This window comes from Hordeum vulgare, chromosome 6H (assembly GCF_904849725.1).
Source record: "Hordeum vulgare subsp. vulgare chromosome 6H, MorexV3_pseudomolecules_assembly, whole genome shotgun sequence".
Taxonomy (NCBI): domain Eukaryota; kingdom Viridiplantae; phylum Streptophyta; class Magnoliopsida; order Poales; family Poaceae; genus Hordeum; species Hordeum vulgare.
In genome coordinates, this window is record NC_058523.1 from 236,463,983 (window position 1) to 236,480,696 (window position 16,714).

The 16,714-nt window shown below is 51.0% G+C and overlaps 1 protein-coding gene across 3 annotated transcripts in view; it reads left to right on the top strand.

The window, feature by feature from the left end:
• LOC123401359 (protein CbxX, chromosomal) overlaps positions 1-11,733 on the top strand; it is a 36,142-nt gene extending 24,409 nt beyond the window's left edge. For all 3 annotated transcript variants that reach the window (XM_045095144.1, XM_045095146.1, XM_045095145.1), the window contains exons 6-7: positions 10,528-10,667; positions 11,017-11,733. In XM_045095144.1, coding sequence (XP_044951079.1) covers positions 10,528-10,667; positions 11,017-11,568 — 692 coding nt within the window. In that variant the 3' untranslated portion in view covers positions 11,569-11,733. The remainder of the gene's footprint in view (positions 1-10,527; positions 10,668-11,016) is intronic.
• Positions 11,734-16,714: the final 4,981 nt, after the last annotated feature.

Sequence of the window (16,714 nt, forward strand, 5' to 3'; positions counted from 1 at the left end):
ATGATTTGAACTATTATATGGAAAACCTGCACGCGAAGGAACCTTGTCACGATCGGTTGCACCCTTATTTTGTTTCGAGTCCGCTCAACAACCTAAGTGGTCGCGCTGATTGCGCCAAGACACCTTGCCGGAAGCTACGCCTCCAGCAGGCTGCTAAGGACCTGTTCCTCGAAGCGCTCGCGGCAGGGCTGTATGCACTGGCAAGGTTGATGACGCCAAGGTGTCTTGCCGGCGGTAGCACTTCCAGCGGTCTGCTAAGGACCCGTTCCTCGAAGCGCTCGCGGCAAGTCTGTGCGTACCAGCAAGTTCCCAGCACATCGTAGGGTGTATGCCATATAAAAATGAATCAGACAAGGGAAATAACATGCATTCATCCAAAATATAATGAGTGTATTACATAATTGCTTGCCGCGATCCTAACTTGAGATAACATCATTTCTTATATGGAAGGCACGACAACAGAAGAAGAATGGGGCAATTGGTCCCTTCGTTGGCCCTCGATCCTCTTGACTTGGCCCACCTTGTCAACGATGGGCATGACCAACGCCTCCAACGCCGCGAGATCTGCATCCTGCGGCAAACGCTCAAACACATTGGAGAAGTTGATGCCGGGGTTCATGTAAGCCACCTTGGTGAGCACCTTGAGGAAGACAGCTCGGCAGAGCTTGCGGGACTCGTCGGCCAGGCGGCATGCTTCGCGCGCCTGAAGCTGCTCTAGAGCCTCGACCAAGCTGTCGAAGAACAAGGTGATCCTGACGCTCTGGGACGTCCTGCGTCAGAAGAAAACCGGAAACCAGCCAGGCCCATGGTGGATAGTTGTGCCGCAAGCCTTCCCGCAAGATCGGCAAGGCGTTCGGTCTAGATCCGCACGTCCCCCACATACTTACCGTGAGCAGTGGCGGCATCCTCGAGCTTGGCCCTCTCGTCGCAGAGTTCCTTGGTCAGGGCCCTCTCGCGGTCCTTGCCGCTCTCGGGATCCTTCTCCAGGGTGGCCAGCTTCAGCTTCAGACCGGCGAGGGAAGCGTTGGCATCAGCAAGCTAGGTGGCCTTGTCGGTGACGGCAGTCTGCATCTCCACCAGACTGGAAAGGGTTTTCTCCCTCTCTGACCTGAGCATGGAGATCTCCCTGTCGAAGCCTTCAATGTCCGCCTCCAACCGGGCCACCTTACCGGCAAGATTGTCCTTGGCGGCCTCCGCGGCAGAAACGGCGTCGGTAGCAGCCCTCAGTTTACCGGCATGGTCCGCGGCTTGTGCCGACAGGGCCTCTTGATGTTTCCGCTCCAGCTCCTGGGTTCGCTGCGCAACGAGCCTCTCGACTTCCTCGTCCTTGAGGCGGAGCTTGTCAGCGAGCGCCTTCTCGCGGGTAACGAGATCTTCCTCCTGGGCGTCGAGCCCAACGCGAAGCTGCCTCAGGCGGGCTTCCTCTTCGGCGGCCTGCTTCGAGGCCTCCTCGCGCGCCTGCTCCACATCGGATCGCTTCAAGAGGAGCTCGTCTTGCTCCTCACGCAACCGCGCCCGGCTATCCTGTAGCTCTCAATAGGCCTCGGAAAACCAAGCCTGGGTCTCCTTGAAGCGCTTCTGGAAACTTGCCTCCGCCGCGTCGACAACCGCCTGCTGGGCGTCCAGCTTCTCCCTTCGGGCCAAGTAATGCTCCTGGAGCTGGCAGAAGTTGTCGCCCATGGCCTGGAGGAGTTGCTCCTCCTTTGATCTGCTACAGCCGGCCCCCAAGTCACCGGCAACCTTCAACCCGGCGACGGCGGTTATCCCGCCGTCCAAGGCCTCCCCGTCAACGGACTCCCTGGCGCTGACCGTCCCCGACATATTGACAAAGTGGTCCTGGCCAGCTTCAAGGTACCTGGGAGGAGAGGGAAGCCTGGGCGTCGAAGGATGATCCTCCGCATCATCTCCCCCGGCAATCGAGGGCTCAGTGGTCGGCGCAGCGCCTGGCCCTCCCGCGGCAGGAATGTTGTCAGTACGACCACTGGTTTCCTCGCCGGCCCGCCCCCCAGTGTCCTCGGCAGCCTCTTCCTGTGTCGCCTCGGCGGCCCGCCCCACTGTCCTCGGCGGCCTCTTCCTGTGTCGCCTCGGCGGCCCCATCTTGGGCAGCCTTGGCGGCCTTGCCGGAGGCAACCTTGTCGGCTTCGGCAGCCGCACCCTTGGCGACCCCCTCGATGACAAAGTCGATGTCCATGTCCTCCGTCAGAGGCGAATCTAAGGGCTAGAACAGGGAGAACAAGTTGAGAAAAAGATGGAAGTTCAAGAAGACAAAAAATGATGATGAGATAATGAAGAGAGAGTAACAAACGCTCTCAGGCAAGCGGCTTACCCATACCCGGCTGCCGGGAGCTGGTCGCTTCCTCCCCGGCAACATCACTTGCCGGAATGGTGCTGCAGGCTTCCGCGTCTGCCGGGTCATCCTCGGCGAATATGGTCTCGTCGACGGCAACGCTTGCCGGGAACCCATCCCGGGGCGGCATGGGTGATGAAGGCGGCGCGTCAGGAGCTGCCTCCAGGGGTTCGTCTTGCCGCCGCTCCTCCCTGCAGGCCTGGCGAGGTCAGTAGAGAATATAACGGTCCCAACGCTCGCTAGTGGGAAATGGGTAGAGGACCCATGCTGGGGGCTGCGTTGAGGCCTTCGTTGGAGGCCGGGCTTCGGGCTGGTGAAGGCTCCCCCCGACACCCCTGAGGTGCTAGCCGGGGCTCACCGCTCGTCGGAGCCTTCGCCCTCTTCGAAGGTCTCCACGCCAGAGATTCCGGGTCCTTGCAATTGCAAAGACGGAACCATATTAACAAACCAAATCAATGAGGCAGAAACCAAAGGATACAGCAGGACGCCTTACTCTTCCTCATCCTCCGAGTCGAAGGCAGAAAGATCGAATTCGACCCTAGTCGCAGCACTCACGGGAGGAGGCGGAGAGGCACTCCTGCGGCGCTTGGCTGCGGCAGAAGCGGATGGTTGCTGGACGGGAATGCCGGAGGATGCATTGCGAAGAACCCGCTTCCTCTTGGAGGCCGGGGGCTTCTCCGGCGCCTCCTCATCGACCGACTCCTCGTCAGGAAGGTCCCGGGTGGTAGCACCGCTGTGCTCCCCGGCAGAGGGGCCCCTAGCGGCCACACCGCTATGCTCCCCGGCAACTTCCTCCAGCCCGGCAAGCGTTTCCTCCGGCACCGTCCCGTCTTCGCTGGACTCCCTCACGAAGCCCACGCTGCCGGCCGCCTCGGCAAGAGCCGCCTCTTCGACCTTGGAGGCGATATACGCCACTTCCTCATCAACGGTGGGGCGGAAGACGTTGTCATCTTCGCGGATGACAATCTCTGTTAGATTGTCGAAGAATTGCAGCGCCGGCTCCGCGCTCGGCTCAGCGCACGATGGATCGAGGCCGTGGGCATTGCACAAGGGGACTACCTTCGCCGGCCCGCGTTAGCTCGATCACGTTGCCGCATTTTTGTATTCCCAAGCTGGCCTCCCTTTTCTCTGCAGAGGGGTAATGCGCCAGCGAAGGAAATCCGCGACCACCATCTCAATCGTAAGTCCAGCGGCCCTGAGGCGCAAGATCCTGGTGGTGGCAACCGAAAGCTTCTCGTCCGCCGGGTCGAGGTCACTCCAGCTCTTGCCGTGCGATATCGTGGTGGTCCTGGGCTCGCAGAAAGCGTGGGGATCATCTTCCAAAAGCCAGCACCACCTCCCGCGGCACTCTTCCCGCTTCTCGCGGTAGTTCCCGTCTATGTACGCCCCTTTGGTCCTGGGGATCCAAGCGAGGAACCCGGAGAGGGCTTCCCCCCTTTGGATACGGGGGTTGAAGTAGTGGCGGAAGAGGGCAACATTGGGGATGACCCCGAAGAAATTCCCACAAAGATGTGCGAACACGGCCATACAAGTGACCGCGTTCGGCGTGAAATCCAAGAGCCGGGGGTTGTAGGAGCACATGACCTCTACGAAGAAATCGGAATAGGGGGGACAAAGGCCGCAATAAAAGTAATCCGCGAAGATGGGATAACCGTTTGGCCCACCGCCGACGGAGGTTGGCCTCACGCGGGTCTTAGGATGTGCCTTCAGGGTCTCCGCCTCCAGCCTTGGGGGGAAGACGACCATCTTCTGCCGCATCTTCGCCATCTCGCCCTCCGTGACGGTCTCTTTCCCCTTACTTGGCTTTGGCGCCATGGCAATAAGGTGAGGAGGAGGTACCAGGGCTGGAAGGGGGTGCGGAATGGGAGGCGGCGGAAAGCTGGAAGAGCTCTGCTTCACGCTCGAAGGAGGAGAGCAATGGCAGCTCCGAGATTTGGGCAAGAATAGAGGATAATAGGTGGCAGCCTCGGCGGTTTCCCCTTTATGAGAGGACGCAGGGCCACCCCTTCACAAGCCCGAGACTGCCCCTGCACGTGCCCGGGCATTTCGGCCACTCCGCCCACGACCCCCACGTCGCGCGTTCGACGCGTGTCGTGGGAAGAAAGGAGCACGGTAACTGTAAAATCGCCGCCCATAGATCTCGAACGCGACTGCCCGCGCACTGTTTGGGCCTAGCCCAACGACGTCTTGCACTCTGTATGGCCTAGGCCTGGGGGCTCCTGTCGGTGCACCAAAGTTTGGGCCTTTGATGCCCCATACTGGTGCACGGGCAGTTAGAGCCACATCCACGGCAAGGCTTGCCGGAGCCCGCGGGAGACTAGCACAAAGACACTCGAGGCCACAAGCCCAGAAGACTGAAGACATAGACCCCGACAAGACTCTTGCCGGGGGAGGCCAGCGAAGCCCCGGCAAGGGTGGTAACACTCCAATGCGGCTCGTCCCCGGCAGGATCCCGTCATGCCCCTGTGACAGCGCAGCAGCCAGCTGCCCCTTGCCACTCGATACGTGTCGGTTCGCACGACGCGTGTCGAGCCGTATCTGGGGAGAACAGTGCCGAAGGGACGCGCCCCTGTCCCATCTCTGGGGCACCTGACGAAGCATTAATTGCGTCTGCTAAGACGCCAGGAACACTCTAATTCACTATACATCTCGTGTGCACCCCGTGAGAACCCTGTGCTGCCACTGTTGGTGACCCCTTGGACCTATAAAAGGAGGCCTAGAGCATGCACAAAGGGATGGATAGGGAGTCAGTCAGCCAGGACGCAGCTAACAGTTCGTCACCTTTCATCAGATAAATACACACAAAGCAGGAGTAGGGTATTACGCTTCATCAGCGGCCCGAACCTGGGTAAATCGCCCCCGTTGTTCCGATCGTTTGGTCTGCTCTTGGTGCGTCCGTCTCCCCCGCCGAACCACAAAGGGACGCCTCCAGGTCCCATAGGTGCTCGTGGCCTCTTCGCCCTGACAAGGGGGATGTTAGCCTTGATGGGCAGGTGGTACCTCAGAAGGACACCTTTCGTTATTTGGGGTCAATGTTGCAGAAGGATGGGGATATCGATGAAGATGTGAGGCATCGAATTAAAGCCGGATGGATGAAGTGGCGGCAAGCTTTTGGCATTCTCTGTGACAAGAGGGTGCCGGATGGATGAAGTGGCGCCAAGCTTCTGGCATTCTCTGTGACAAGAGGGTGCCACAAAAGCTAAAAGGCAAGTTCTATAAGACGACGGTTCAACCCGCAATGTTGTATGATGCTGAGTGTTGGCCGACTAAAAGGCGACATGTGCAACAACTAGGTGTGGCGGAGATGCGCATGTTGAGATGGATGTGTGGCCACACAAGGAAGGACCGAATCCGGAATGATGATATACAAGATAGAGTTGGGGTAGCGCCAATTGAAGAGAAGCTTGTCGAACATCCTCTTAGATGGTTTGGGCCTATTCATCGCAGGCCTCCAGAAGCCAAGTGCATAGCGGACGGCTAAAGCATGCTGATAATGTCAAGAGAGGTCGGGGTAGACCAAACTTGACATGGGAAGAGTCCGTAAAGAGAGATCTAAAGGATTGGAGCATCACCAAAGAACTAGCCATGGACAGGGGTCGCGAGATCTTATGGGTTTCACCTCTAGCCTACCCTAACTTGTTTGGGACTAAAGGCTTTGTTGTTGTTGTATACAAATCTTTGATATGCTCAAAGCCAATGCATTCCATTCAAGTTGAGTAACTAGCATGGGTACGCAATTGGACGTTTCTCGTGCATTAACACGCCACCTATGCCATTACCACTAGCATCACAATGCACTTCAAAAGTTTTGTCAAAATTTGGTAAGGCGAGTAATGGTGCATGAGTAAGCAAGTTATTAATCTCATGGAATGCGGTGTCTTGCGACGGTCCCCAAACAAAGTGTGCATTCTTCTTGCTCAAGGCATGTGGAGGAGATGCAACCGTGCTAAAGTCCTTAGCAAAATGACGGTAAAATCCGACTAGTCCAGAGAAACTACGCACTTATTGCAAATTTGTAGGTGTGGGCCAAGTTTTAATAGCATCAATTTTAGTTTCATCAACTTGAACAACCTTAGAAGATACCACAAATCCTAGGAAAACAACCTTCTCAACACCAAAAGTGCATTTTCCATGTTTGCATAAAGTTTTTCTTTTCTAAGAACTTGCAGTACTTCCCTAACATGTTTAGCATGCTCCTCTAGAGTTTTGCTAAAAACGAGAATGACATCAAAGTATACCACAACACAATATACAATGAGACGAGGTAGGACATAATGCATGACACGCATAAAAGTACCCGGTGCTTGAGAAGGTTGTTTTCCTAGGCCAAACTTAGTTTTGAAAGCCGTTTTCCACTCATCGCCCTCTTGCATGCGTATTTGATAGTAACCACTTTTTAAATCAATTTTGGAAAATATAGTGGCACCATTAAGTCCATCAAGCATATCATCAAGGCGAGGAATAGGATGGCGACATCTAACGGGTATAACATTGATAGGGCGACAATCCGAACACATGCGCATGCTACCATCTTTCTTGGGCACTAGTATCACCGAAACCACACAAGGACTTTAACTCTCGCGTACATGCCCTTTATCTAGGAGTTTTTGCACTTGCCTTTGTATCTCCTTAGTTTCGTCGGGATTGACACGGTAAGGTGCCTTGTTAGGAAGTGGTGCATCGGGTATGAGGTCGATGCGTTGTTCGATCCCACGTTTTGGTGATAGTCCCGGATGTAGCTCATTGGAAAAAATGTCTTGAAATTCCTGCAACAATCGAGATAACACCAAAGGTAGATGTTGTGAAGCATTAGTCCTCACGACCTCATCTTTGCACACAAGTACAAAATGGGGTACACTTGATGGGCTCTCACTCACATCCCTCAAGTCTCGTTTAGTGGCTAAGCGAACTAGATCTTTCTTGTGCCTCATCGTGGAGTCACTCAAATTTGGCTTGTGGCGCTCACTCTCTTTTAAGTAGATCGCTCTCTTACTTGTCTCTCCATGATGGGATGAGGCTTGCTTGTCGGCGGTGACTTGACTTGGAGTCATTGGTCGAAGCACATATTCCTCGCCCTTCATCTTGAAGGTATAATGATTGGGCCGACCGTTGTGGATGACGTGGCGGTCGAATTGCCAAGGTCTCCCAAGGAGGCGATGGCAAACAGACTTGGGAACTACATCACACTCCAAAGTGTCTTCATATGCGCCGATCATAAAAGATACTTGCACGGTGTGGTCAACTTGGAGGGTGCCGGAATCACTAAGCCACTGGACCTTGTAGGGGGGTGGATGCTTCTTGTTGACCAATTGTAGCTTGGAACAAAGGTCCTCACTTGCCAAATTGTGGCAACTTCTGTCGTCGATGATGACCTTGACGGATTTTCCTTGGATGCCCGCCTTGGTATGGAAGATGTGGCAACATTGGTCCTCGTCTTGTTGTTGTTGAAGAGTCAAAACCTTGGAAACAACGAGAGCGGGACTTGGATCGTTGTCGCAATTGATTTGCGCATCTTCGTCTTCATTAACTTGTCGGTGCATGGCCACGTGCTCCAAAGCTTCCATCTCGTCGTCACTCATAATCATAGGTGTCGTCGTCTTGAAGGATCATTGTGCGTCTTGTTGGACATTCGAATATCTTGTGGCCGCGGCCTTGGTACGTGAAGCACTTGATGGAGCTTGATTTAGCGGTAGCATCCGGTGTTGGTGTGGAGGATGAAGCTCTTGGCTTGTAGTTATTTGTAGTAGGAGGGCGGCTTGACGAAGTCGTCTTGTCCTTGTAACTTGATTTGTCGCCATAGTCGGAGAAGCTTGTGCACTTGAGCCTTAGGTCTTGGAAGAGAACTTGGAGTACTTGTAGTCATCTTGCACTTGGCGTTCCGCCTTGGTTGCTTGATGCACTAGCTCGAGTAAGTTGGAGTAGGGTTGGAAGTCCACGATTTTTTTGACTTGGTAGTTGAGACCATTCAAGAAGCGCGCCATTGTTTGTTCATCATCTTCCTTGACATTGGCTCGGATCATGGCCATTTCCATCTCTTGGTAGTATTCTTCTACCGACTTGGTGCCTTGCTTGAGGAGTTGGATCTTCTTGAAGAGATCACGGTTGTAGTGGGTTGGTATGAAGCGAGCTCGCATGAGGTCCTTCATTTGGGCCCAAATGGTGATGGAAGGTTCACCCTTTTCTCTTCTTCGCTCAATCACTTGTTCCCATCAAATGTGAATGTAGTCTTGGAACTCGAGAGAGGCCATGGCAATCTTCTTCTCTTCTTCAAAGTTGTGTAGACGGAAGATCTTGTCAACCTTGTGCCCATGAGAGATAATCTTCGGGATCGTTGCTTCCTAAGAACTTAGGCATGGTGAACTTGAGCTTGCCAAGGCGTTGTTCTTCATTGTGGTTTGGTTCACAATGCCTTTGTCTTTTTTTTTTTGACTATAAACAGTAGGGTAAAACCCCACTGTAACTTTTATTAAAAGGAAAACAAACCAAACCAAACAGTCTCTAACTATTACAAGCAGGCTTGAGACAAGCCTAGAAAAAAAAGGAAGAATGAAAAGAAACAACAACAACAGAAAAAAGAAATCTAAAAGGAAAAACTACACTAAACCGAAGAAAACTATTACAAAGTGTTTTCTAACCATACAGAATACTGATTTGCATATTTCTTTTTCATTCTGTATCTCAAAAGTTTAAGCTCCTCAAAGTATATGAATTTCCATACCTGAAAGCTTGGTGAAATGTTCTCGAATATTCTATTGTTTCTGGAAATCCATATTGCACAGGATCCCAGAACAATTACCTCCATGAAGAATGGTAATCTGAGTTTGTCCTTCAAGTCTTGAAAAGCTTCTAGAACAGATAAGGGCCAGTTCTTTTGCTGGCTTCTAGGATAAGCTGGAATAAGTTACCCCCTACCCAGCTTATTCTAGAAGCCCAATCAGATTTATTTACTTAGAAGTCTACTAATTAGGACTTGACTTATAGACTTCTACAACAACAACAACAACCAAGCCTTTCAGTCCCAAACAAGTTGGGGTAGGCTAGAGTTGAAACCCATAAGATCTCGAAGCCAAGTCATGGCTCTGGAACGTGGATAGCTAACTTCCACGCACCCCTGTCCATGGCTAAGTCTTTGTCGATATTCCAAACCTTCAGGTCTCTCTTAACGGACTCCTCCCATGTCAAGTTTTGGTCTACCACGACCCCTCTTAACATTCTCAGCACGCTTTATCCGTCTGCTATGCACCGGCGCTTCCGGTGGCCTCCGTTGAATATGTCCAAACCATCTGAGACGATGCTGGACCAGGACTTCTAAAAAAATATTTTTGTTTGGGCTTCTAGAATAAGCTGGGTAGGGGGCAGCTTATTCTAGAAGCTCAAAAAAGCCACCAAAAGAACTGGCCCTAAGTTATGTGCCCTGGAAGGACAAATGAAATCCAAACATTGTGCAGAAAAAGGGCATCCCCAAAAAAGATGATGGAGGGTTCTTCATGTTGACAATTGTTGACAGCACAATTATAGGAATCAAGGGTAAAGCTCTTCCTTAGCAGGTTTCTGGTGTTTAGGGCCAGTTCTTTTGAGTTATGCTTTGGAAATAAGCTCCTGTGGAAATAAGCTGTAGATAAGCTCATGTGAAAATAAGCTCCAGCTAATAAGCTAGCCAGTTCTTCTCAGTGCTTGTTTTTTCAGCTTATTTGTGGTATGGTCAGTGAAAAGTCTGTAATGCCCTTGTACTATATTGTTGTGCGGATGAAATGATATTGTGTTACTTTTATCATTTTGCATTTGTCCATAACACATGACATTACAAATTTGTATCAAATTGATCCACAACAACACAAATTAGTTCAAACTAATGCAAATATACATCCAGATCAAAGCACATCCAGGCCAAAGCACAACCAGACTACCAGCAGCACCTCATAGCAAATCTGAAAATTCTGAAATTTTTGAAAAGAAATGAAGAAGATCATCACTTGGCCGGACGAGCTCATGGCCACGGCCTGGGAGCTCCTTGCGAATGGGCTCCCAGTAAGGAAGAATCCCACTCGGGGTGAGGCACCAGAAATTTGTTCCCGACAGGAGTCGAACTCTGGGCGCTGGGTTTGCCAGCGTGACCCTTTGCCACTAGGCTACTGCCTAGTTCTCATACTCAGTGCATAATATTGTAACCTCTAATGCAGGTAAAACATTGGTTGCTCGGATTCTTGGAAAGCTCCTACATATGATTGGGATTCTCTCTACTGACAAAGTTACTGAAGTTCAGCGAACTGATCTTGTCGGAGAATTTGTGGGGCATACTGGACCAAAGACGAGGCGGAAGGTTTTATTGATATTTTCTCTCAGTTTTGACACCCATCTGTACCTACCTTCACTTGCACAAAATTCTATTGCTGATTTGCAAGTATTAGTATTGCAAGCTGAATTCTGTTTTGTGCTATTCCTAGTGATTTTAGCCGTTTCTGTATTTATTTCTCCTAATATTGGTGCTTAGTTATTCAGTTCTTACGTTTGGTTTTTGTAGGACATTCAGTATATTAATTAACAGTGAAATGGATTATATATGTGCATTAAATATAATAGGTTTTCCCCCTCTATAGTGCTATGATGTTTAGTAGTGTTTTCTCTCTGCGTAATAGGTTGTCATTCTAATTGTGCCTGCATTCTTACAGATAGAAGACGCCGAGGGAGGGATTCTGTTCGTGGATGAAGCTTACAGGTTGATACCAACGCAAAAATCGGATGATAAGGATTATGGTTTGGAGGCACTGGAGGAGATAATGTCTGTGATGGACAGTGGCAAAGTAGTTGTCATATTTGCTGGGTACTGCAAGCAAATGAAGCGTGTCATTGCGTCGAACGATGGTTTCTGTAGGAGGGTCACGAAGTTCTTTTATTTTGATGATTTCACCACGACAGAATTAGCGGAGATATTGCTTCTGAAGATGAATAGCCTGACTGACACTAGTTTGCTTTACGGGTTCAGGCTGCACCAGAGCTGCACCAGAGGTGCTGTTGGAGAGCTGATTGCCAGGGAAACTACTGAGGAGTGGCTTAAACAGATGAACGGAGGTCTGGTAGACACACTTCTTGTCAATGCACGTGAAAACTTGGATCTTCGTCTTGATTTCAGTTGCAATGACGCTGAGACCATGATCACAATCACATTGGAAGACCTGGAAGCAGGCCTAAGGCAGATCTCGAGACAGCGACATTTGCGGTGACCCCTCCTAGGAGGATTGTAACATAAACTCTACCTTTTCAATACAAAGAAACGCATGAATGTCACTGCGTTTTCTCGAAAACAATCAGGAACATTTTTTTCTTGACAAACCAAGTTACATGTTCAGGAGTTTTGATAGAAGTGACTGATTCGGCTTCGGATACTATGTTTGGTGTATCTGTTCACATTGGTAGGTTGCTGCCCTTCTGCAATAGTGGCACTGAGTACGCACGTACTCCCTCTACAACGAAATATTTGTAGTTTTAGTAGGCTATAAGTATTTGTAACTTATCCTACTAAAACTAGAAATATTTCGGTACCGAGGGAGTAGTTCGTTCTGAGCTCATGCTTATTTCCCAGCAAGATATGTAAAACATGTGTATGAACATTCAATTCAACATGAACAGTTTATAGATGCCAAAAATTGATCCTTGAATCTCCACGCACAAGTGACATTTCCTGAGCGAGGCGATGCAGTGGGGACAGCTGAGAAGAGGTACAGGAAACTGTCTATTACATGCAAATGATATGCAGGAACCTGCCACAAGAATTTAATCAGACTACCTTCCTTTCCAGTTAGCTGACACAGCTATGGTGCGGTCATGCATTTCTTTGAAACTTTTTAACAAATACAGAAAATGTATGACCTAATTCGAAAAAAGAAAAGAAAAGTATTGACCCCGTCAGCCTAACTCAAGCTGAAGTGCTTCACTTAATTTATTTTGAGCCGTGGAGTTGCTACTTCATTTATATCTTTTTCAAGCATGGTGGTGCTGTTATTTTAAAGAAATTTGCTCTCATGCTTCACTTACATTATTTTGAGAGTTGCTGAAATTTTAAAGAAATCCTCTCTTGCTTCACTTATATAATTTTAAGAGTTGAAAATTTTAAAGAAACTTGTGCTGTCGTGCTTCACTTATATTTGTTTGAAAGCTTGTTATTTGTGTAAGCAATTTTCTTTAAATGAAAAATAGTCTCAAAGTAATGAATGTCCAGGAAAGATATAATAAAAACTTTCATGAAGATCACTGGTTATTAAGCTTGATTCTTTACAATAGTTTTGCGATATGAAGATAGTAATATGTGAGTTATGTTGATGAGTAATAATGCTCAAGTAAGGATATTGGTGTTAAAAGGTTTGTGATTTTCTAGGCATGCACATGAAGTCAATAATTATGCTATGAAATTACATCCTAGTTATGCTGCATTATTCGGTGTTAGTTATGTTTAATGTTCATTTATGATGATTTTTGTTCCTTGATCGGCGCTTCTAATTTATTTGCTAGCTTTTTTCACTTGTACTAAGCGGGAATATTGTCTGTGCATCTAAAATCCTAAACCTAAAGTAGTGTCAAATGAGTCCATGATACCTACCTATATGCGATATTTCAACGCCGTTCCAAGCAAATTTGCAAGTTCCAACTCTGATGTTCAAAATAAATTTCTGTTTTGTGTGTCTGTACCGCTCATGAAGCGGCGAGGGGTGATCGATATCTTCAAGTTAAATAGGTTATTTTCAAGATGAGTGTTTATTCACTTGTCATTGCACAAGAGTATGGTGGTAATAGGGATGTCGAGTCCTAAAAAGAAAAAAAATAGTTTGTTGTTAAATAATAAATTCCTTCGAACGTGTTGGTATGAATGGTACCCGTGGATACGGCTAGCCGTGGAATGTGAAAGAATGGTGAAAAATGAATAAACTATATTTTTAGTTTGGGAGCCGCCTATAACTTGTTTAGCATGAAGGATATTGGAAACTCTTAGTTGTTCTCGTTGACAGGAAAAGCATGCCATCCTAAAAAAATTATCTCTAAGTTTTCCACTTTGAGCTCTGGCCCCTCTACAAATCCCTATGTCGGTGCACTAGAGACTCGGGTCTCCCGTGCCCCAGACTTGTGCACGGGCACCAACAACACACTTGGCGACAACACACCAAGACAGCCGACGGGACCAGTGAGCACACTGTTGGTGACCCCTTTGCCTATAAAAGGAGGCCCAAGGCTCATTTCTAGGGGTTGGACCTTTTGGGTTTTAGACTCCCTAATCACCAGCTAAATTACTGTAGCAAATAGCCCTACAGTAAGCACCCAATACAAACTAAGCAGGAGTAGGGTTTTACGCGCCAAGCGGCCCGAACCTGGGTGAACGACCTTGCCGGTGATGATCGCTAGTTCCACTCTTGGCGCCACCTCTCTCCCTCCGCCGAACGATCAACGGACCCTTAGAGCTTCCGATAGGTGTCGATTTCCCCGACATCTTTGGCGCGCCAGGTAGGGGGGGCTGCTGAGAGTTTTTTCGTAGATTCGAGCAAGTTCCGCACCAGATCTTGGGAAGTTGAGCGCACCGCCGCGGTTCCCAGAGGCGGAACGCAGCGATGGTCGCTCCACTTCGCTATGGCCTCCTAACGTGTGCGCGAGCGCGCCATTGCTCAAGCGCGAGCCAAGGAGGCAGAGACCTCGAGCTTGATGGCATCAGGTTGATGCGCCGCTCCAAGACAGTGCGTTGCTCTCGAGGGTGTGCCTGGGGGCTTCGGCAAGGCCTCCGACACATACTCCGGCTAACGCACCTCCGCAGAGTGATGCATAGCCGTCGAGGATGCGCCAACAGGCCCCAAAGCCCAGGCACGCACTCCAGCGGAAACATTTTCCCTACTTGGAAGCATCGCGTCACCACCGAAGGTGCGCTCGGGGGCTCCGCCAGCACAACCTGGCAAAAGAAGAAAAGGAGTTATACTCCGGCAACCCCTTTCCTATACGATAGTCAAGGACTATCGGCAAGAACCTTGCCGGAGGGGAAGTTGCCGGGAGAGTGTAACATCCTGCTTGCCAGGGATCTGAGGCCCCGGCAAAATACCTAAACGTCGCGGGAAGAAGTGCCGCGGCACAACAGATAAGTGATAAAGATTCTAGATGAAATTTCAAAGTAGATAGGTTGTTTCCTTTCTAGAAATCCCAATCTTTGTTTGAGAAACCTGCGCGTAGATGGAACCTTGTCAGGATCAATGCACCTTGGCTCTGTTTCGAACTCGTTCAACGACCTGAATGGCCATAGAGCACCTTCACACTGTTTCGAACTGGTTCAACAGACCAAGCGGCTACGCATCGCCTTATTTCGCCTCAAGCTGCGGTCGACGATCTAATGGTTGCACTGAGTGCGGCAAGGAGCCTTGCCGGTAATGACCCCTCCGACGAACTGCTAAGGATCCGTTCCTCAAAGCACTAGCGATAGGACCAGTCACGCCGGCAAGCTTCCGGAAAACGCAAGGGGTGTATCATACAAAGAGAAGGATCAGACACAAAGGAAACAACATTTCATTCATCTGTTTGAGGCAAACTCAGACATATTACATGGATGATTCTTACTACTCTAACCTATGATATTGTCTTTTGGCGAGGGACATGCTTGCCGGACAGGAGTTCAAGAAGACAAAAAGCGGCAAGGACCCCGGCACAACCCCGTCACAACCTAGGCTGGCTCCTCCTGGACCAGCATTGCGCAGAAGAGAACGGGGCCAGAAGGGACGGTGGAGATGGGAACCTGTGCTTCCCGCTATATGCGGCAGCGTCGGTTCTTCCGGATCGTCAGTCCCAACTCGGGAGTAGGAGGACCGCGGACTGGCGGTGATGGTGCAACCGACGGTTAGTCCGAGGTCAGATCCTCGTACCCAGACTTAGCCTGCCGATGATCTGACCCGTACCCGTCATCGCTACCGTCTGTCCCGTCCTCGTCGCTCTCGCGCGAGGAAGGGCTTTCAGTCCCGCTCGAGCTCTCTTCACAGCAGCTGAGGCGTAGACTTGAGCTCCCGTATATTTTTACGGAGAGCAGGCTGTCCGCCATCATCTTGAAGCGAAGAACATGCCCATCCCAGAGATTATGGGCACGGGCGAAGCTTTTCCACGTGCAGTCGAGGAACAGGAGCCGAGGCCCCGGTTGCTCGAGGGCCACCGATACAACGCCATTGCCGCAACCATGCACCCAAAGCCACAACATTGGGAGCTTCTCTTCGCTCATCACCTTGGCGAAGGCGATGGGGAGTTGAAGCCGGGTCCTGATGCGGCCTTGCAGTTTGACGAGAAACTCCAACGGAGTCCTTTCAACATGAGTCCCGCGGGAACGAGCGGGGGAGAAGACGGGGGTGCTGGAGTAGCACTCTACCTTCCCCGTCCACTGCCTCCACGGCGACCGTGACCCCTCACCCCTCCTCCACCTCGGGCGCTCGGGCTGCCGTCCGCAGCTGCGGCCCCTGAAGTTGTGGCATGATCCAAATGGGATCCTCTTGCCGTCCTGGCGGCCGATAGTGGCCGCCCTCGTCCCCTAGCCATGGTTAGGGGCGAGCACGACCTGATGCTGAAGAAGACACCGCAGACACAAGCTGGGGATGCTGAGTGTTTCAAGAGCTGGATGGATGAGCAAAACCCCCTCGCAAACCTCCTAATTTATAGGGTGAGGCGCGGGGGCTAGCTCTCCTCACTACAGAAACCGCCGCCCCTCTCTCCCAATCACTCATGATCACGGGCGAACAGGGAACCGCCCAGCTGCACCAATGCATGCAGGGGCGGGCCCTGCCATGACTGCAACCTTTAAGTCCACGAACGCCACTTGCCTGACCATTACTGCGCATGCCTCACACGTGGCAGTAATGCTTCGGGAGGTCGGGAGGCCACTGTGCGCACACCTCTCCACCTCGCCCACTTGATGCGCGATGTGGGGAGGGCCACTTGCAACGGCTCAAAACTGCCAAGCAGAACCCTGTGCACCACTTTGGGCCTGGCCCAACGACGCCTCACATGCATGTGTGGCCCAATCCGGGGGCTCCTGTCTGCGCACTAGAGACTGGGGTCTACCGTGCCCCAGACTTGTGCATGGGCACCAGCGACACACTTGGCGGCAACACACCAAGACAACCGACGAGAAGAGAAACCCCAGGCTCGCCAAGACCACACCCCGCCAAAGGTGTGGAGAGCCAACACAGGCTACAAGGCCCCGGCGAGCCCTCCTCGTCGGGAAGACTCACAAGGCCCCGACAGGCCCTCCTTGCCGGGAAGACTTGCAAGGCCCCGGCAGGCCCCCCTTGCCGGAAAGATGTCCAAGACCCCGGCAAGCCATCCTTGCCGGGAAGATGGGCGAGGCCGTGGGCAGGGACGCTA